The 23,009-nt window shown below is 38.2% G+C and overlaps 1 protein-coding gene and 1 long non-coding RNA gene across 3 annotated transcripts in view; one reads left to right on the plus strand and one right to left on the minus strand.

Annotated features, from left to right (window-relative positions):
• Window positions 1-216: 216 nt before the first annotated feature.
• On the minus strand, window positions 217-12,581 carry KCNV1 (potassium voltage-gated channel modifier subfamily V member 1). Of its 2 annotated transcripts, XM_003903083.5 has the most exons (4): window positions 12,335-12,581; window positions 10,649-11,908; window positions 8,962-9,491; window positions 217-5,310 (listed from the first exon to the last, which is right to left on the minus strand). In XM_003903083.5, the coding sequence occupies exons 2-4, from the start codon at window positions 11,107-11,109 to the stop codon at window positions 4,799-4,801; spliced, it is 1,503 nt and encodes a 500-aa protein (XP_003903132.1). In that variant the 5' UTR covers window positions 11,110-11,908; window positions 12,335-12,581; the 3' UTR covers window positions 217-4,798. The 2 variants fall into 2 exon arrangements, with proteins under 2 accessions (XP_003903132.1, XP_017817740.1); XM_017962251.3 differs by lacking the exon at window positions 12,335-12,581 and having other exon boundaries at window positions 10,649-11,923.
• LOC110743996 overlaps window positions 12,042-23,009 on the plus strand; it is a 63,568-nt gene continuing 52,600 nt past the window's right edge. Inside the window, exon 1 of the long non-coding RNA XR_002523930.2 lies at window positions 12,042-12,379. This is a non-coding gene — a long non-coding RNA (uncharacterized LOC110743996). The remainder of the gene's footprint in view (window positions 12,380-23,009) is intronic.

Here is a 23,009-nt window from a genome sequence, read left to right on the forward strand (position 1 = left end):
TCCTATCATCCTTAAAAATGTACCATGTGAGCAATTGCCTGTTGGTGAGTAAAGCTCTCCCTGTGTGACATTTATCTTCCTTAGTATGGCTTGGAGAGAGTTCTGGGGTGGTGATGCTTTGTAAAGAAAAGTCATGAAGGAAATCATCAGAACACATCATTTGCCTGTTATCCAATATCTTGTTGGATCTGAACTGAAGGATTCATAAGACAGTTATTAATGGCTAATATTTCAAAAGAAGAGACTTTTCTTGTTAACACAATGTATCCATAAAAATATTTCTCAAGGTAGTAAGCTTATCCAGTGACAATGTTTTGCTTAGATAAATTGGGTCAGCATATCTATTTTCTGCAACAGCTAATCAAAATATTTTAATAAGCATAAGAATTCCACATTAAAACACAGAACTGAGGTTCCCACCTCAGTTATTTGTGCATCTAATCCATTATAGTTGATACTACTTTGCATTAAAATGATAAATGCAACAATTTCTTGTACGTTATATAAATAATATACACATAAAATAAAATATGAATATGTCACTCCTAATAGAGATACATCAGTAATTTCTTAAAATTGCTTTTTTAGGTACTCAAGCATTACCCATATGCATTTAAATGTTTGAAAGTAGTGTTTTCTAACAGGCAGAGATGTCGTGATGAAGACACAAAAGACGGTTGCAACGAAAGGAAAAATTGACAAATGGGATCTAATTAAACTCTAGAGCTTTGTCAGAGCAAAGGAACCTATCAGCAGAGTGAACAGACAACCTACAGACTGGGGGAAAATATTTGCAAACTATACATCTACAAGGGTCTAATATTCCAGCATCTATAAGATACTTAAATTTATAAGAAACAAACAAATAAACCCATTAAAAAGTGGGCAAAGGATATGAACAGACACTTTTCAAAAGAAAACATACATCCAGCCAACAATGATATGAAAAAAGCCTCAATATCACTGATCATTAGAGAAACGCAAATCAAAACCACAATGAGATACCATTTCACACTAGTCAGAATGGCAATTATTAAAAAGTCAAAAGAAAAAAAAAGCAGATGCTGGGGAACTTGTGAAGACATTGGAACATTTATACACTGTTGCTGGGAGTGTAAATTAGTTCAACCATGTGAGAGTGTGGCAATTCCTCAAAAACCTAAAAACAGAAATACCATTGGATCCAGCAGTCCCATTAATAGGTATATAACCAAGGAATATAAATTGTTTAATTATAAAGATACATGCACATGTATGTTCATTGCAGCACTATTCACAGTAGCAAAGACATGGAATAAACCTAAATGCCCATCAATTGTAGACTGGATAAAGAAAATGTATGTATACACCATGAAGTACTATCCAGCCATATCATATGAAAGAGTGAGATCATGTCATTTGCAGGGACATGGATGGAGCTGGAAGCTATTATCCTTATTATCTTAATGCAGGAAGAGAAAACCAAATGCCACATGTTCTCACTTATAAGTGGGAACTAAGTAATGAGAACACATGAACACATAGTGGGAAACAACACACACTGGGGCCTAGCAGAGGGTGCTGGTTAGGAGGAGAGAGAGAATCAGGAAAAATAACTAACGGGTACTAGGTTTAATACCTGGGTTATGAAATAATCTATACAAAAAAACTCTGATGACACAAATCTACCTGTATAACAAACGTGCACATATATCCCTGAACTTAAAATAACAGTTAAATTAACAAAGAAAGTGGCTAACACGGTGAAACCCCGTCTCTACTAAAAATACAAAAAATTAGCCGGGCATGGTGGCGGGCGCCTGTAGTCCCAGCTACTTGGCAGGCTGAGGCAGGAGAAGGGCGTGAACCCAGGAGGCGGAGCTTGCAGTGAGCTGAGATTGCACCACTGCACTCCAGCCTGGGCCACAGAGCGAGGCTCCGTCTCAAAAAACCAAAACAAAACAAAGAAAGTAGTGTTCTCTAAAATAGCTTAGAGAAAGACAATAATTCAATTATTTTATATTTTTAAAAATTATTGTTTCATAATGATAATTCTTAGATGATTAAAAAGTGTTTAATGTGTTAAAACAATGGGATATAAAATTGGCAGAGTTCCTGCTTTGATTTTTTTACTTAAATGAAATTTGGTTTGCTTATATATACATTCATTGGATAAATAAACTGATATTTTATTTAACAGCAAAATTGAATAAGCAATGACATTTTAAAACTTCTTTCTGAATACTTACATCTTGACAACATTTATATAGCTAACAGCACATTTGTAGAGATGTTTAGGATCCTCCGTGATAAAAACATATATACATATGTATACACATAGTTTTCAATTTTGTTTTTATTTTCCAACTACTATTTACTCTAAAGATAATATTTTTTGAATCTAATAATGACTATAAGGTGTCACCACAGCCTTTACTTAAAAGCACCATTCCACCTCTGAGAATAAGCTGATATTTTACTTAAGGCATATTGAACTTCTCCATGCACAAGAAGTTGGCTTGCCTGCCTAAAAAATAAATTTCTATGCAGAGCTTGTGTGGGAAGAATGAAATCTGCAACTTGACTTTTAGGATTGTCGTTTTCAGGGTCAGGCAGATTGGTGTTCAGCCCTGGCTCTGCCGTCTATAGCCTGTGTGAATTTAGGCAAGTTTATACCTTTTCATGTTTCAGTTTCTCTGTCTTTCCCTCACATACCTTTGAATAGAATGTTAAGCACAAGAAAACAGGACCTAGTCTTGTTTAAGAAAGACTCCCTAGTCCCTTGCACACCAAAAGATCCTTAATAAATATTTGTTGAGTTAACAAATATATAAAATATGTATTTTGAAGAGTATAAGAATAGTAATTATATAATAGGGATATTTTGAGGATAAAATGGCATAATACATGATGAATACAGAGCACAGTCCTGGATCAGAGTAACTATTCTTATTAGGGAAAGTTCTAGAAAAGCTGGAGTAAAGTTACCTTCTGTGTCTAACTTCTACTTCCCCTTCAGATTGTGGAAGGGATTTATACTACAACTAGTGGCCCTGTGCCACACTCTAGCACCCATGTATGTGTGTAAGAAGGAAAATATTTATCTTATTAATATTCATATCTCCTGAACCTTTTCTAATATTTAGGAGAAGTGGAAACAAGTTAAATGAATTAAAGTACTTTAGCACACAATCTAAAACTCATGCCATCAGTGAAAATGTTTTCAGAGCTTAACCATGCATACCAGAAAACAGGAGGTAGAACATGCGATATTTCATTGATTTTAAGGTGCTTATTTTAAATTTTTACATATCTGAGATCCGGATGCATTTTACAGTTAATGGCATCTTACAATTGACTGGCATCTTTCTTTCTTGGTAGTGCATAGCATAATAGGATGTCTTGAATAAAGTTTATGAAATATGGTATAGCTATATATTAAAGCAGTCCTCAATGTTTATTTCTTATCACTACGAACCCCTGGCAAAGAGCCTTCTAGGCATTTTTTCCCTCATATCTCACCCCCATGAAATGTTAATACGACAGATATACTCAATATGCTTATCTGTGTTTTGTATATGAAGTGATAAGATTTTTTCTTTTTCCTCAAGAACCAATTTTCTTCCCCTTGGGGGCTCTATTATATTGGAAATGTAGGTATGAAAGTGATGCATTCCTTGTTATTCTTAGGTTTTAGAATCTCATTTACTAAAATAATGGGAATCATGAGCTAGTTCTTAGCTTTAGAGGGTTTGGCTTTAATTATATAACACAATGTCTAGGAATTGTATTATTATCATGAATGTCAAAATGCCTGCAAAGTTTGAACATTTGCTATTTACCCCAACAGACAGAAAGCTGTCCATAATATTTTTTGTTAACAAATAAAAGATCTTCAAGTTCATCCAGTGATGTCATTCAACATATATTTCCCATTTTATGAAATAAGATTATTTAATAATTTCAGTGTAGAAATTTAGGATGTTCACTACCTCACTTTCATATATTCATTATTTTAAAGCCATAACGTGAACAATACATCCATAAATAGACATTTGAAGACCGTCTGATATTCATGAAGTACTAAGAAATATGCTGTTTTATGCTCCACATATTACACTCAGTTGGGAGAATGAAGATGTGCAATTGTTGAAGTTTTTGTGCGGACTCATGTACTGCAATCTAAGCAGTTTTGGGATTCCCATCTCTTATAGTAATAATGGGATACAGAGATCAGTTCATTTGTGACCAGTGGTTTACACGAAAAAGAAGGTAGGGATACAATCTCTGCCCATCAAATAAGGGTTTCCTCTTGTAAAGCTAATTATTATATTTAATAGCCTTAATTGATAGAGAAAGGAATAATTTATGTACTTGGATAATATCTTTAAACAGCAAAGTTGTTCAATATGTTCTTAAATATTTACTTATGTTTCTCTGGGCTATGCAGTTTAACTTCCATTTTTAAAAAATTAGTGGTGCAGAAAACTTCTACTATTAGTGATACATAAAATCTTTAACTTTTTGTATGTATTGCAATAACATTATTTTCTATTTGACAGTTCAAACATGTTTATATTGGCCCGGTTGTATTTGATTGTGTTAATTGGCTATTTTGGATACTCAGATGTGTCAGAACACTGTGCAGTTGTTCTAGGTGATGTGAAATATTCTAGTAGACGAAGCAATGTATCAGCAAAAATTAATTAAGATGAGCAGTACTCCGAAGAGACTCATCATCAGAATCCAGAAATCCACATCACTGCTTTATCATTTTAGTAAATTGTACATAGCTTTTGTAAATAAATTGAAAATTAATTCAAAACCAGAAATCATCTCCCCCGCTGCTCCTGGTACTTGCTCTTTCTCTGCCTTTCAGTCGAAGCATCTCCATGATACTCCGGGCATAGACATCTCTCAAGTTAACACTGATATATGAGTCAGTGGCTATATTCTTGGTAAGCTTCTTTAGGGCTTCACGCTGTCTAACAGCTGCTTCCTTGAGTTTCAAGGTGAAGTAGCAAGCAGAGAAGCGATCATTAATAATAGCAATAGGCAAGGCCAAGACAAGAATTCCTGATAATATACACATGAAGGCCACGATTTTGCCTGTGGTGGTGTCTGGTCTAATGTCCCCATATCCCACGGTAGTCATAGAGGTGGTGGCCCACCACCATGCACAAGGGACACTTGTGAAGGTTGTGTCAGGAATGCTTTGCTCAGCAAAGTATTCTACAGTTGAAAATATAGAGATTCCCACGGATAGAAATAGGAGCAGTAGGCCAACTTCTTCATAACACTGGGTGATTGTCATCCCAAGGGAGCGTAATCCTGCAATAGAACAAATGCTGTCAGTCATTGGCATCCCTCTTCTCTCTCTTCCTGCCCTTCCCTCCCCTCTCCCTCCTTGCTCTCCACCCACAAACTGCATTGCACACTTAAATGTCCCCAGCACTGGGCAATGTTCTGGGGATGGAAAGTTGATTAAATCATAATCCTTGTGCTCAGGAAGTTCACAGTCTAGTTGATGGGACCAAGTTGAGAAGGCTAGAGAGAAATATAATTAGATTCATTACTTCATCTATAAAATTATTGAACTTCTACTATTAAAAAGAAGGTGAGAAGTAAGGCTGAAGGCAGGCAGGGGTGGTATGATAGGAGTTTTGTACTTTAGTCTGCACAATAAGAGGCCTTTGCGGTGTTGTATGTGGAGGGCTCATTTGGTCACATCTGCATTTCAATGCATCATTTTAGCACTTGTTTCTAATGCCAATTTTATGGTGTCTTGTATTTTATGTGTCTGTTTTTCTCACTTTCCTTGTGAAGTTTAACACAATCAGGAACCTGATTACCGGAAAGCCAGAAAAAGTAAACAATGGGCACCATAGCAACAAAGTGAAGCAGCAGAAGGAAGTTAGGCATTGGTGATAAACTTGACATGAGAACATCACATGTATATTCAGGGGACATTCTCAGTGGTATATCAGGAGGAGGTCTGAACTCCCAAGACACCCACTGAAACCCTAGTCCTTAATACCGAAGCTATAGGAAATTATCTCCCTTGAGTACATAAAATTTCTGCTTTCCTATAATAACAGACCTCAATACAGAATATTCCTCCATTGCACAAAGATACGGAAAATGGAACCACTAGAGAATTTACTCATTATGAAGCATTGGCTGCTTTTCCATTCCTAGATCTGAGGATTTATTAAACCCCAGGGAGACAAACCCTCCATAGTCCAATTTTGTCTCTGAAGACACTAGGTCCTAAGGGGAGTAAGAGCCCCTTATGAGCCGGAGTGGTGGCTCACGCCTATAATCCCAGCACTTTGGGAGGCTGAGGCAGGCAGATCACGAGGTCAGGAGTTTGAGACCAGCCTGGCCAACATGGTGAAACCCCTACTAAAAGTACAAAAATCAGCCCGTTGTGATAGTGTGCGCCTGTAATCCTAGTTACTTGGGAGACTGAGACAGGAGAATAACTTGAACCCATGAGGCGAAGTTTGCCATGAGCCGAGATCACGCCATTAAAATCCAGCCTGGGCAATAGAATAAGACTCTGTCTCAGAAAAAAAAAAGAAAGAAAGAAAGAAAGAAAGAAAAGCCCATTATGGAACCAAGCTTTGAATGAACCATACGATTTATTCCCTAATACTAGAGAGGTGGTTAATAAAGTTTGTCCACATTTTGAAATTATATCAACATGATGTCAAAATGATATTGACTCAGAAGTCCAAAATAATACCCCTTAGTATCATTTTTTGTTTTTATTCACTCACTAGAAACTATTTCAAATGCATTAACATACTAATCATACTCTTATGATTTTGAATCTTGCTCTTCAAAGTTTGAGATATTCTTGAATTATTAACCAGCTATTTTTAAAGATCATTGAATAGTTTGAAGTTTAACTTCAAAAGAATATCTTTCAGAATACCTTACAATATATTTACCTTTATAAAGAACTGGCCTTGATGTGTCTACATGGAATTACGTTCCTTAAATAAATTCACAACACATGAGGAGATGCATAGCATTTGTCTGGGAACACTGTTTTAATTTAAAGCAAATGTTCGAAACAATTTTGTAAAGGAAAACAAAGTGGGTGGAATTTCTAGCATGTTATCTCTATTAACTCAGAGAATCCTCAAAAGAAAGGATGTAAGAGGGACAAGGTAATTGTTATGCCATTATACAGATGAGGAGGCTGAGGCATGAAAAGATAGCTTATCTAGTAGACAGCTACAGAGCCATGATTTAAACCTAGTTGTCTGGCCAAAAACCCATTATTCTATAACACCTCTCAATTTTTATTTATAATTAATACATGGGGAAATAGGTCATCTATGTTTACATTTTAATAAGTGTAGTGTTGAGGCAAAAATTGTCAAATATCCTAGTCATATATTTTTAATAATTAAGGGTTTACTAAAACTTTATACATGTTTTGGAATGGAGAAAATCTTTGAAGAGGTGACATTGTGGAAATTACTGTTATTTTCCTTTTCCTTTCTTCTAGAAAAAAATGTAGTCTTTACTGGGTGTTTTTAAATTGAGTCTTGTGAAGAGTTTATAAATACTTGAAGAAAGCATCCCATTATCTGTGTCAGAAAACAAAGAGTGGTACTTGTAAAAGTTCTTAGAAACCCCATTATCAAATTCCTGGTATGTGAGACTAGCTAGGAAAATACACTACCAAAATTATATTATAATAAGTTCTAATTACCAGAGAAATGTTGAAGAAAAACATATCAGAAGTTAATTTCACTCAACATTTATTAGAAGGACAACTAGAATCAACCTTTTTTAGGTGGTCAGTCAGGGCACATATCTAGGGAAATAAAATAGGGATAGTAATCTGTAGTCAATTTGTTTGTGCTAATATGTATTTGTGTAAACATATATAAAATTAATATGATATCATACTTCAGTGTTTCTTAAGGTTTTGTCCAAGAACCACCGACATCAAAGTCATTGGTGAACTTATTATTTATAAAATGTGTGCTCCTAGATCCGGCCTCAAGCTTTCTGGGGGTTGGAGCCAGAAGCTGTATTTCAACAAGCTTGTCTGGGGATTCTTATTTTCATTAAGGTATGTCATAAGAAAACTCATGTACTCCAAAACATCTGACAGTTGCAGGGCCAGCCACTGATAACTACTACTGTTGGGGATGCAAGAATCATTTTTAATCACTTCCTGTGATTTTCACTGATATTGATTATAATTTTCACGTACCTTATGTGTTTGTATGTGTATTATATGGAGACTTTTCTAGGAAAATCTTAATTGTATTTTCAAAGGCTCTATGACACACAAAAAACTAAGGGATTTCTGTATTCCCCTCTCTCATACATCCCAGGTTAGGGACAAGAAAACCTTCAGATACTAGATAAAGCATTTAATTAGTTCATTTTGCTTTCTCCCAAAGCAAAATATTTTCATTGCTTCTTCGAAAATTTTGGAAAGGCCACCTTCGCCTAGTCATTTCCCTTTCTGCATGGCCAGAGAATGCTCTGAAGGGCTGACTTTCCCTTCTGCCAAGGAGTATATGTGGCAAGCACTTCTTGGATACTGAAGAGAAATTGGTTTATGTCCCTATATATCATATATAATTTATGTGTATCTTTTTATGTGTCATTTAGGCCTGTTTTGTCTAGAACCTTGAAGAGGCAGAGTGCCTTTAATTTTTGTAAATCTTCTGGGCAATGGTTTCAAATAAACTGAGGTTAGCAAATGGTCAAATTTTCTCTCAATATTTCTCTTATGGAGAGGAGGTATGTGAGAGCTCACTTCTCTACACCTGTGATAACAACTTCAAGGTTTTATCTTCCCAGTATCTCCTTAGAGGTCATGATCGAGTAAAGTATGGGAGTCGGTAATTTTGAATATCAGTTCAGCGTTACTTTCCTTGTACTGTGGTCAAATAACGAATGCTGACATGCAATGCAAATTAAAAGTCATCAATGAAATCTGAATACCTGTGGAATGTCTGCCCAGCTTTAGCATGCGCAGAGCTCTGAGCAGCCTCAAAACCTGGACAATGCGCCCAACGTTCTCCAGCTCCTGCGTGGTCTGGCTCCCACTTAGGCTCTCTACCAGAAGAGTGATGTAGAAGGGCAAGATGGCAAGGAGGTCTATGATGTTCGGCACCTTTCTTAGGAAGCGACACCTGTCCCGCACACACAGGAAGCGGAGGACAAATTCCCCGGTGAACCAGCTAATGCACACATACTCCAGGATTTCCAGCAGCTGCAGGTCCAGCCAGCTTAACTCAGCTGACATCAGGGCCATGTTAATGATGGACACCACCACGAAGATAATAGAGATGACCCCAAAGATACGGGCAGCTGTGGAAGATCCAGGTTTCTCCAGGATATTCCAGAGCTTCTGGCGAACAGTGGGACAAGGTCCTTGGGAGAAGTCCTGTTCACTCTCATGTTGACTTTCCTGGTCTTCTGTGTCCTTCTTGAAGTCTAAAGTTTCACTCAGCTCTTTTCTTCTGAAGTATCTTGTAGAGAAAACAATTGGTGATTAGTCAAACTTTATTAAAATACAGAAGTATAAGATAATTAAACATGGCAGGGAGGTCGGACTTTTCATTCAACGAAATGGAGAAAAATGTTTATTCATACTTTAGTTAGGTTGTGTCTTATCCACAGTATTCAGAATTTCTCCCTTAGGATTATGATTATCTTTCTTTTATCTTTTTATTTTATTTTATTTTATTTTATTTGAGATGGAATCTCGCTCTGTGGCCCAGGCTGGAGTGCTGTGGAGTGATCTCAGCTCACTGTAGCCTCCACTTCCCAGGTTCAAGCGATTCTCCTGCCCTAGCCTCCTGAGTAGCTGGGATTACAGGTGTGTGCCACCACCCCGGGTAATTTTTGTATTTTTAGTACAGACAGGGTTTCACCATGTTGCCTGGGAGTGGGGGGTCTCGAAGTCTTCGCCTCAAGTGATCCACCCGCCTCGGCCTCCCAAAGTGCTGGGATTACAGGCGTGAGCCACCACCACCGGCCTGGATTATAATTTTTAAAATGACACTTTCTTAGTAGAAGTTTATACATAGCAAAGCTACTTTGGATTAATACATTTTATTACCCATTTTCTGGTAACAAGAACAGATGTTTGGCAGATGGAACTTTTTTGTGTGTGTAAAGGAAATGTATTCATGAAGAAATGGTAATAATAGCAAGATAACCTCAGAGTTCCACAATCTTTCAATCAAGGGACCAACCTTTTATCTTCTATATTTAAAACAATTCTCCATTCAAGTTTTACAGTCAGTGTTCTAGGTTTGATAAATGATAATGCTGCGTGCCAAATCTTTTATCCCTATGCATGCATCTTTTGGACCATGGCTTTTCTGATTCATTTATTCAGTCACCAAATATTTATTGTGGGCCTGAAGTCCCTTACCTTATACGTTAAATTAGCATACTCAAAAAAGGGAACAAAGAGATTCAAAAAGTTCTATTCAAAAGTTGGCCATGACGCTTTCCAGTCCCCGACCTCCACCCCACCTGTCAACCCAGAAGTGGCCACACCTTATTGCTAGGCCTGGCTCCAGTGAAGCTTATGTAAAGCCTCAAATCTACCTGTGCCTTCCTCTCTTTCTCTGCCGCGCCCGCCTCCCCGCCCAGCCGCCGCGTGCCTCCGGGGTACCTGTCCCTGCAGCAGGAATCGATGCTGAGCTCATCGATGCCCCAGTACTGGATCTCCTGCAGGAAGGAGAGCGCGCACAGCTGCTCCATGACATGCAGGCGGCCGGTGCGGTAGTAGTGCAGGACATAGCGGAACGCCTGCGAGCTGCGGTCGAAGAAGTACTCGTTGTCCACGGGGTTGGCATCGTCGCAAAGCTCCAGAGGGCTGGGCACGGCGGCCAGGGCCCCAGGGCGGCGGTAGGAAGCCACCACCACGGCCAGCTTGCCAAGGCGCGTGTGCGGGAAGCAGGACAGCGCCTGCTGCGAGAGCACGAAGCGGCTGCCGCCCACATTGACCGTGAAGCAGTCCCCGAGCGCCAAGGGCTCCCCTTCACCCTCGCTGCAGAAGACACTAGAGTCCAGGGAGGTCAGGGAGCCGCTGTCCAGCGGCGAGTCCAGCAGCGCTCTGCCGCTGGAAGGCATCTCTATCCCAGTCGCCGCGGCCTGAGGGCGCCACAAAGTTGGGGACACGCCGGAAGCGTTGGTCCCGCGAGGGCGGTGGCACGGCCCCTGGTGGCGACCGGGATTCCCCGGGCTCCCGAAGGGGTTACCTCTCCCTGGCGCACTCTCTCCACCCGCTGTGCTCCTTCCTCCTCCTGCCGCTAGGGAGCCGCGAGTGCGGGAAGCAGCGCACAAGTGGCAGAGAAAGGAGACTGGGAGCAGAGGAAGGGTCGCTCTAAGAGAAAGGATCAGGTGAGGTCCAAGCCCGACACAGTCCCTGTGCACACTGCCGGTCGCCCTGGCCCTTCTCAAACGCCGTCACCCCGCCTCCCAACTTCGCAATTGCGATTCCCAGCCCAGGAGGTGTACAGATTGAATGACTCGCTACTTGGTGGGTGGAGGGGTTGGGGAAGGGAGGAAGGAGGGAGATGTGGGGCGGAGGAGGAGGAAGAAGAGAGAAGATGACTCTTAGCTGAATGCAAGCAAGCAAGCAAGGAGGATGGCGAGACTCACTCCTGCCCGCAGGAGACCAAAACAAAAAGTTCAGAAAGCAAAGGAAGTGGTAACCGGGTCCCTTCCAACTTGAGACTTTATATTCCTCCCTCTTCTTTTACTGCTGCCTCATAGGCCTCCCCGGGGGTGTTCACTGGGGATGTGAGCAGGTGGGGGAGGGTGCTCTGGGTGAGGGGTCCGCACCATTTTCTCCCAATTCACTCTCATTCTAGTCTGACGATCACTGACGCTCCATTTTCTTCTCCTGTCTCCCTTAGGTTGTGACCTCCTGGTTAAGAAACAAGAATAATTAATGATGACTTTTTATTGAAGCCCCAGTGGGTCACTAAGAACTAGGAATGTCACTGTCAGTTCCCACCCTGTCGAGTGTACACCTCGTGTTGAGGCACTTTGTTGAGGCACCCTTCCTTTTAGCCATTTCTGTCCCTACAAGTTTCCCGGAGAGCAGGTGTTCTGAGCACAGCGGAGCTCTCATTTTAGAAGGAAAGGCAAAAAGGCAAGGAATAGAACAAGCGTGGGCTGGGGCAGGAATTTAAATAGTAACGACGGCCTCCCTCGGTAAAGGGAGAAGCCGAGGCCAGCGCCCAGGTGAGACTAGAAGTGAACCCACCGGGCCGCTGGAAGCTACGCTCCATCCAACCTGTTGGACTCGGGGCGAGGAGGTGGGGGCGGGAGGGAAGAGCAAGTGACTCACCTGCAGCTCCTGGCACATCTGATCTGCGCACAACCGGCGCCGCAGGTAACGTACCCTTCCTTTGATCCTCTTGGTCTACACGTGAGGTCTGACTCGACCCGTCCAGGAGGGAAACTGTGCTCCAACTGAGCTCTACTCAGCGCCTGCTGCCTCGCCTTGCCTCCACCTCCCTCTGGGCTCCTGGACCCTGGGCTTAGGCTAAGCGCGTCCGCCCCGCCCGCTGTAGCCCGGAGAGCAGCCCGCCCAGTGCTTCCAGCACCAGCAGAGGGGAGTGGTAGGATCTAAGGGAGGGAGGTGAGACGGCGGGGGTGGGGGCGGGGGGAGTGAGGTGCCTGGTGACACTGAATATTACATTCATCCTGAATACACTTGCAGAATTACTGCATTTGATTCCCGTTTCCCTGGATCTGTGCCTTTGCAAATGTTCCAGCACAAAATTTCCAACTTGATCAGTGTGCTAAACTTGAGGTTAGGGCAGTTATATTAACTGCTTTATTTGGCATGGTTCAAGGTTTTCTCATTTTCAGCAGGCATCTCAGAATCATGCATTTTTCCAGTCTTTGCCAGAGAGCGTGAACCACACTCATCTTTGTTGTTTTCTAGCATGTATATACAGAATACATATTGGAAAGCATATATTACGTATACACTTACATACATAAGTATATATTAGAAAGTATACACACACACACACATATTAGGTAGTATATATAAAGACATAAGCAGGTAGCCTGATGTGGTAGAATAAGCTTTTCCATAGATTGGACAGAAACGTTACTGTTTAGTTCTAACTTTGCCAACTGGCTGTGGGATGTCTAGCTATCATTTACTTCGAGGGTCTTAGTGCCTTCCTCAGTGAAATTTCAAGTTTTAATAAAAACACCCAACATTTAATGGGTGCTTACTTTATGCCAGGAAATTTGTAGGCTCTTTATTCATGCAGTACCTTATTTAATCATAATGACAACACTATGAGGTAGCATATACACATTTTACAGAAAGAAAAAGTGAGGCACAGGGAAATTAAGTGATTTACAAATGGCCACACAGTTCAAATCAAACCCAGGACTACATGTCAGAGGCTGTCTTCATAAACAAAATGCTAGAAACATTATTTTTTTGGTTGATAAATCAGTGTGGTTGCTTTTATTTTCTTTGCAAGTTTCTAATGAAGGACAGGAGTTTAATTAGGTATTTTCATCACTCTTTCAACAAAAGTTTACTGAGCTTTCACTATATACTGACACTATTCAGTGCACTTGTGATATATCAGTGAAGAACAGACAAGATCTCTGTTGTTGTGGAGCTTATAGTAATCCTCTGAGAATAAATGGGGGACTTCAATAAACTTTTTTAAACTATAATATTTACAAGCATGGTTCTTTTGACAGCCATCCATTTGGTTAACTTCTCTCCATAAAGAACTCTTCCCTACAGTAAATACAGAGATGCTAGATTTATCCCAGTCAATAGTTCATCATTCTGTATAGGTACTGTATTGTTATTATTTTTTAATATAATGGAGCTTTCCCCTGCACAGCAAGAAAACTCCTCCAACATCTCAATTAGAGATTATTTAGGTATTGAAAAAAAGCAAAAGGCCATAGTTCTGTTAAGCCTTATTCATACCATGATTAACAATAAAAGTCTATACTAGCTTTACAGATTATGGTGAGGAAAGAGGAAAGCGTTCAAAGGAGAATGACAGCTTTAGGTGAGGAGAGAGATCTTGGTCAGGTAACCAGAGGTTAGTGAAAGATGACTGAGGCTTCCAGGTCTCCTCCCCTGCCACTAAGCCACTGAACCTCAGTTGTGATGAATGTTGTCCTGTAGAATGTTATAATAACCTCTCCTTAAGAGTCAGGCTCTCTGCTACACATCTGACTTCTCACAATGATCCTATGATGTAGGCACTGTAATCCTTAGTTATGGATTTCAACTTGGATGCTCATAGGCACTAAGAAAGTAACTTTCTACCTTGCATAGTGAATATGTGAAGGGGTATGTGAAAGGCTTGAAACAGGTCCTTTCTGACTCCTGACTCTGTCTCAACTGCTAACAGCCTAAATGTTTCAATTGGGCATTGATTTTAGTTATAGCAATTGACACTAATCAAGGCAATCATAACTAGAGGGATGATTAGTCAACATGGAGTATATAAATATAAATGACCCCTTTTTAAAATATAGAGTCTGGAGTAATACAAATTCCCACCTGTGCTCTGTGCCTTTCCCTTAAGTCTGTTGATTTTCCTTCCTTAATGGCCCAGATTTTAGTAAGAGACTCCAAGGAAGAGCATACCATAGAATAAGAAGGGAAATATGTCCACTTCAAGGATACTTCTTTTAGCCCTAATCCTGACCTGAGGTATAACCTGAGGTATGTCAAAGGAGAACTGCTGATAAGTAGTTGGAGGTGGTGAGGTCATGCTTTCCATTTCATTTCTACATAGCATGGGAGGAATGTGATTGTCATGTGGGAGGTTGCTCAGTACTGCAATGTAAAAACCCGACAGTCTAAAGACTTTGGGTATATTCCCTAGTCATCAGATGTTATATTCGAGTGATTTTCCATTAAGATTCTTGTTATGAAATACTCTACTTGCTTTTGGCTTCATCTATCAATTCTACACATATCAACTTGAATATGGAATCTCCAGCGACAACTAGTATTTTTAAGTCTTTCCATTTTTATGAGTATTTTAAAGTTTATTAATGAACAGTGTATATTCTTAAAAGTTACAAATAAGATCAAAAGAAAAATCATGGCATACTTTAAACATCTAACTCAATAACAGCTATGAAAATAAAAGTTAAAAGTCATTTTAAGCTTATTAGAAAATCCTACTGTTAAAAATATGTAACACTTCATTTAGGTTTTGAAGAATTCATGAGAATATTTATGTTAATATCATATTCTGTTTAACTGTGATACTTTTGAATATATTATAATATTTCTGTGAAATCATTAATGCTTATCTCTAATATGAATGTTTAAAACAATTACACAAATATGATCATAAGCCATTAAAATTTTTTAGGAAAATGTAAATTCATTATTAATTTATATCCAAAATATCACAACCTTTTTTTATAATTAGATAGACATGGGAAATATAATGAGTGAATAATCTTGAATAAACAGCTTTATAAAATTCAACTTAAGTAAAATCTAGATTTTCATTTTTAATTCCCTCACTGTAGTTTCATACATTTACACTAAATTCATTTAATTTTTATCATTCACCAACAATGCAGACAATGTTTTGTGTGAGGTATGCGTATCTTTGGCTCTGTCTTTGATTTCTCAGGAACTGACAACCAGATAGATGTACCAATTGTGATGATGTTTAAAAATGTCTTTGTGTGTGAACAAAATGACTTTATCATTTTTTCCTTCATTGCACTGGGATATGTTTAAAGGTAAAAGAAAATCTGACAAATTCTATCTATTCATCTTTCATGTGCCTTCTAGGCGCTTGGAATAAATCCTTCCAACTCTATGACAGCCCACTCTAATGCAGAATTTAGCTTAATGTGGGCTTGTTCTGGATTTCTTCCAAGGGAAGGCAATTATCTTTGGAAGTACCCAAGAAATCATTTTTATAGCCTAGTCTGCTACAGAGATAGCATGATGGGTTGATGACGGCGATGGTGAGGATAATAATATGATAATAATAGCTGTTGTCTTTATGTATTTCATCCCTGTTCTGCCTTCTATGGGCTGCGTGACCTTAACAAGTTTCTTAAACCCTGTAAGTCTCATTTTCCTAATCTGTAAAATGGGGATAACAATAGTACTTTATGTTATTGTTTTAAAATTAAATGAGATAATCCATGTAAAACATATACTGCAGTGTCATTCTTATCACTTTTGTTATTGTTATGTTTCAGGAATATTTTTATACTTCCCGCTGCCCCCAAGTACCTAACTGCAAGATGCCTAACCTGTGAGATGATAGGCATTATGTTAAGAATTTTACAAACATTATCTCATTTCTTTTATATTTTACATAACCCAACAATGAAGGTAATATTATGATTTTGGTTTTCCAGATGAGAAACCAGGATCAGAGTGTTAAAATAATTTTCCAAGTGTCAAACAGATAGTAGATATAGATTTGAACACGTTTGTTTGACTCAAAGCCTTTATTCATTGAAGGGCATTGATATAAAAATAATGTGATGATGAGAAATCACTGTTAGACATTTTCCACTCTTCTTTGCAAATAATTTTGAGAAAGGAACATTTCTATTATATGCTCCAAATAATTAAGAAATGACTGTACTTATCAGCAATAACCAACATATGACTGTGATTTCACATTTAAATAATTCAATTTTTTAAAATAATCATTCTTCAAAAGAGATAGGCAATCAGATTGATCATTAAATGATTTTTCACTTTGTCACTACTATATGCCAAAGGCATGTTGAATTTTTCTTGAATTATCAAAAAATGCATAGACTCAGGATACTTATTGTTCACCAGATTAATTTTTATAATTATGTTGAAATTAAGCTTTTATAAACAAGATTCAGAAGCAGTGGAGCAAAAGCATCTCAAGTTCTCTGCTCATCATGTTCTGGGAGCTGTTATGTGAACTCAATATTGAAGTTGAAAATTCCAATTAAATACTTTTTACTCAACTCTATCAAATTCCCTTATTTTGATAGAGAAAGGTTGAGTCAAATGGAACCATTAAAAACTGTGCCTCTCATTTGAGTGTATATGATTTATTAATACTAGAAGCAAAATTGCCTTTAGATTTATTCCTTATTCTATTTAGTACTTTCCTTCGTTATTAAGGAACTCAGTAAACTTGAGAACTTCGTCTTGTAATTGGAAGAAAGGTAATCTTTGCGCTCCATACTGTTACGAGGTTTTTGTTATTGTTGTTTTGAGGTGGAGTTTCACTCTTGTCGCCCAGGCTGGAGTGCAATGGCGTGATCTCAGCTCACTGCAACCTCTGCCTCCCAGGTTCAAATGATTCTACTCCTGAGTAGCTGGGATTACAGGTGCCCGCCACCATGCCTGGCTAATTTTTTGTATTTTTTAGTAGAGACAGGGTTTCACTATGTTGGCCAGGCTGGTTTCGTACTCCTGACCTCATGATTTGCCTGCCTTGGCTTCCCAAAGTGCTGGGATTACAGTTGTGAGCCACCACGCCCATCCCAGAAGGTTTTTAATGTTAATTTTCCTTGGTTTTCCCTATGAGAAGTGTATCACTCAGTAAATATTTATGGACATGTACTTTTACAATATTCAGGGGGTAGTTATGGGAATACACAGATATAATACGTGTATAAAGTATAGTATATCACATATACAATACATACGAATATACACATTCAACACACACATATGAAAAACTAACATTGCAGTTTATAATGAGTACTAGTTTGGTTGATTACATTTTCCTACTCTATGCAAGAAAAGTAATGAGCAATCATTGACAATGTAAGGAAAATAGTAAAGATAAGCAAGGAGAAAGGCAATTTTTCTTTGCAAAATGGTTCTTAATTATATGGTATAGTCCTTTTAAATAGCATCCTCATACCATTTTAAACGTAATCTAATAAAAGAAAAAAACATGAAGTAACTTTTTAGGACACATATGCTAAAATCTGTGCCGAAATATTTTTGTTAAATGGATTGTGAAACTATAGAATACATATTATTCCAATCTCTGTTTAAGCACATAGAACACTAATGTAAATATTGTACATATTAAATCATTGCACACAAGTGGGATAACCTCAATTCTGTTTTAACTCCCAAGTCAGTGCTTTTTAAACTTAGCAGCATGTTCTACTTTCTTACAGTTTTCTCTTTGGTACAAAAAAAAAAAAAAAAAAAAAAACAGGAATGTACACAGGAATCTTGTTTTGTTGTTTTAAAAAAGAGCCCAGAATCAGTGCATGTATTCCAGAATATATTTTCTCTACACCGTGTAATTATATTGATGGCAACTGAACATACAAATTTGTCATTCTTGCAACATGAAGAGTAGCAATGAGCCATATGGCTTCTCCTTTACACCACTGCATCTGATTGACATCTCAGTTATAGACTCAGCCTCACAGTTCTCCCACAAACAGATTTCCCGGAAATCTAAACCAAATGAGAATCCAGAGGGAAGTCAAAACATAGTAAATTTGTCATGGGCCTGCTTTTTGGTTTGATTGCTATAAGGTCAAATTTATCCATTTTAGTACAAGGGAATGTTTTATTCTTAAAGTGACAATGAGAAATATCATTTTATACTTATAATTTTAAAAAAGGAAATAAATCTCAATTAAAAATGTGTAAAAAATAGAAATAAAATACATAAGACTTTTAAAATAAATTTAAGAAATCATCAACGTAGTCATAGGTTCAATATTTATGTTGACTCTGGGCCCCATATGTCTTATTTTTAATAGCAGAAGCTTATGAAAAATCAAGAAAAGATAATTACTGAGTAAACAAATGGAAATTTTGAGTATGTGTTTATATGTATGTGGAGAGCAAGTATTTTAATTTGATTTTTAAAAATTAAGACATTGCCAGGTGGAGTGGCTCACACCTGTAATCCTAGCAGTTTGAGAGGCTGAGGTGGGTGGATCGCTTGAGCTTAGGAGTTCAAGACTAGCCTGGACAACATGGTAAAACCCTGTCTCTAAAAACAATTTAAAAAATTACCTAGCCAGGAATGGTGGCATGTGCCTGTAGTCCCAGCTACTCAGGAACCTGAGGCTGGAGGATCGCTTGAACCCAGGGAGGTCAAGGCAGCAGTGAGCCATGATTGCACCACTGCACTACTGCCTGGGCGAAGAGCAAGACTCTGTCTCAAAAACTATGGATATAGGTATACCAAAATTGTGTTTTATCATCTAATATTGTTTAATAAATAGGAAAGTATCAAAACAGTTTTAAGCAAAAGTAAGAAAAAAACACTTCCTATTTGAAAATGGTTAACTTTTGGCCTGCTTCACTTTTTTTCCATTAATAACGTGTTAATAGCTGGCAATGTAGCTGTTTGTAAACTATTTATTGATGACTAGATGTAAAACAAAAAGCAAATTTGGGTATATTTGAACATAAAGGTGCATGGATAAGACCATGAGAAAGCAGCCTGTGACCTCTGTCAATGTCAGCATGGGCAAGCATTGCGTGACATAGAAGCCACGTTTGCTTGTGAAATTATGATCCACTTTCATCATTTTTGAATCATATTTGAATCAGCACTTGTCCCTGGAGCAAGAAGACTCCTAAAGTAAGTGAGCCTCTCTCCAATAAAGTGATAGACATCACTTTCTTATAGAAGAAAAACTGGATGAAAACAACCATTTTCTTAACATCAAAGACCCCTCAAAGGGTCTAATCGAACCCCAGGGTCTATAGAGCACACTTTGAAAACTGTTGTTATAGAGAATATACTTATTTTGACAATGTAAGTATAGGATTTATAATGTTTACATTGTTCAGGAATGAAAGAAAGAAGTATAGAACTTGTACTCTACTAAAAAATTTGTTCTCATGGCTTTAGGTTTTGAAATTATGGCTGTCATAGGAAGCAGCAGCATTGGGACCCCTTTACCCCCTTAAAAATTATTGAGGGCCCCAAACAGGTTTTATTCATGTGAGTTATATCTTAATATTAACCATATTCAAATTAAAACAGAAAAAATAAAAATATTCATTTATTAAATTATTTAAAAATAATAGTAACAAACACGATACCTGTAAAGAAGAACACATTTTTGAAAATAAATGTATTTGTCTCCCCTTAATTAGTGAGAAGAGTGACGTTGTTTTACAATTTTTCATATCTCTTTCATATTTGACTTAATGTCTGCTTCTGTATTCAAGCTGTTGCAACTTGGTATTTTGGTTGAATCTTATGCAGAAAACCAGCGTCACACAGACATACAGTTAAAAAATAGAGGGTATTTTAATAACTTTGGCATATATTTTATATAAATTTGTCTTTGATACTACTCCAGAACCTGACAGATTAGTTACAATATGAAGTCTGAAACTGTATCAATGAATTTCTCATACCCAGTTACATTAAAATCCATCATCTATCCTGTCCTTGGAGTGATTTCTTTTGAATCCATACATGATTTTGTTATGTCATGCACTAGTCACTTGGAAAATGGTTGTTTCTTAGATATGCAGACCTTCCCAAAGTGACATATTTTACTAAACAACAACAAAACAATCACTTTTGTTAATGTTACCACCAATTTAATCAGATGATTTTTTAATGATTTGGAAGTTATCAAGTGTATGGTAGTACAAATGTGTTTTCCAAAATTCGAATTTTCACTTGGAAGCTCAAATTTCATCATCAGCAAAAGAAATTGTTAGGTTTCCTTGACAGTGACAGGTTCTATGCATTCATTTTTATGAAATTATTATAAACCTCTGAATAACCGTAGTTCATCCAGCAGCCTTTTTTTTTCCAAGTGAAAATGGTGATCCATGAAAACAGTGGCTAGCTCATTCTGCAACGCGAAACAGCCACACTAATGCTTTGTCGGGAGATACGCATGTTACCGAGATATACTGCAGAAGGCCTCCAGTGTACTTCCAATTTAGTCAAATAAAACATTAAAAAGACATGTATTCTATTATGAAATGTAATAAAATTTATTTTTCTTGTTGTTCATTGTTAATATTGTTAAGTGAAACTGGAATTTTATTCTCTGAAAGTATGTGAAGAACAGAGTGGCAACCAGTATAGTTTTGTGCCACTGCTTTGAGGTGTGCTAAAACACAAGCAGTTGTACCAATCATTGATTTTCATCATCAGTGAAAACAGACTCAGTGAAAAACACAAATATTGTTTAGAATAAAGTAAAAAAAACATTTTCTTAACATCAGAGACCCCTCACAGGGTCTAATCAAACCCCATGGTCTATAGAGCACACTTTGAAAACTATTGTTATAGAGAATATACTTATTTTGACAATTTAAGTATAGGATTTATAATGTTTACTTCATTCAGGAATGAAAGAAAGACGTATAAGACTTGCATGTTTTTCTTTGCATGGTTTCAACAAAATGTTTCTTGCATCTAATATATCTTATGTAGATATGCACACGTGCACACACACACACACACAGGGAGAGAGAGAGACAGAGAGACAGAGGTGAACATATGAATATTTACATATTGTTAGGCAGGCAGAAAAAATGTGATTAATTTTACCTCCAATTGATCAGCTATTTCTTATAAATTTCTTCACCCTAGGTACCAGGTAAATCCTACTTTTTTAGTGTAATTAAATAAATATAATCTAATCCAATAATTTAAATATTTCCTTTAGGTAATGCGTAGTCTTTTGGGGAAAAAAAAGTTCAGTCTCTCAGATTTTTGGCATCTTTTCTACCCTTCTCCAAATGGGCAGTATGTGGCCCAAAGAGATAATGTTCTCCAGTCTAGTCTAAGTGGGGTCAGTTGGATCACCGGTTAACAGGACTATTAGTCCAGGCTTCCTGGACTAATAGCTACTGGAGTATTCATGTGTATGAAGTCTAGAGGCCACTAGCTTCCTCACTTAGGCCTGTTCCCATCAGCTTGAGGTTATAAACGGTAATTTATCACACCTCTCCAGCACCTCAACTCTGTATCTCCGTAGCCAGTGTAAAGGGCCACTTCTATTATCTTAGGTTTATCTATCTGTAATCTACTATTGCTTCCACAAAAATGAAAACTGCCTCATGTTGGAAGTGGCAGGGTATGGAGCTTCTCCTAAAGCTTATAGTTTTTCACTAACACCAATAGCAAAGTGTTAACTCACATGTTCCTGGGTGGGCCAGTACCTTCTGGAAGTTTCTAAAAGCCCCTCCCTGACTTGCTGGGGTTTCTCATCAATGTATATATGTATTTATAGAGGATACAGAAGCCCTGTAGCTGAGCTGTAGAAAGACAAGTCCCATATGTCTTTCATTCCTGAACAATGTAAACATTATAAATCCTGTATTAAATTGTCAAAATAAGTATATTCTCTACCTCTTCCTATCACCTAGTTTTTAAATTAATTATTCACTTTTTTTTTTTTTTTTTTTTTTTTGAGACGGAGTCTCGCTCTGTCACTTAGGCTGTAGTGCAGTGGTGTGATCTCGGCTCACTGCAAGCTCCGCCTCCCGGGTTCACGCCATTCTCCTGCCTCAGCCTCCCAAGTAGCTGGGACTACAGGTGCCCGCCACCTCGCCCGGCTAGTTTTTTGTATTTTTTAGTAGAGACGGGGTTTCACCGTGTTAGCCAGGATGGTCTCGATCTCCTGACCTCGTGATCCGCCCGTCTCGGCCTCCCAAAGTGCTGGGATTACAGGCTTGAGCCACCTCGCCCTGCCTATTCACATGTTTTTTTCCCTCTGCTTCTAAATCAGGGGTCCTCAATCAGTGTTGGTACTGCCATCTTAAAGACACATTTGGAAATGCGTCAGTGTTGGTGGTGGGTGTTATCTTTACCTGTCACAATGATTGGAGAATATTACTGGCAAGTACTACCCTGGATCTATACATGCTAAACATCTTTTACTTTATGGGCAATAAAGAATTGACATTTCCCTGCCAGGCGAGGTGGCTCACGCCTGTAATCCCAGCACTTTGGGAGGTAGAGGTGGGCGGATCACGAGGTCAGGAGATCGAGACCATCCTGGCTAACACTGTGAAACCC

Source organism: Papio anubis, chromosome 8 (assembly GCF_008728515.1).
Source record: "Papio anubis isolate 15944 chromosome 8, Panubis1.0, whole genome shotgun sequence".
Lineage (NCBI taxonomy): Eukaryota > Metazoa > Chordata > Mammalia > Primates > Cercopithecidae > Papio > Papio anubis.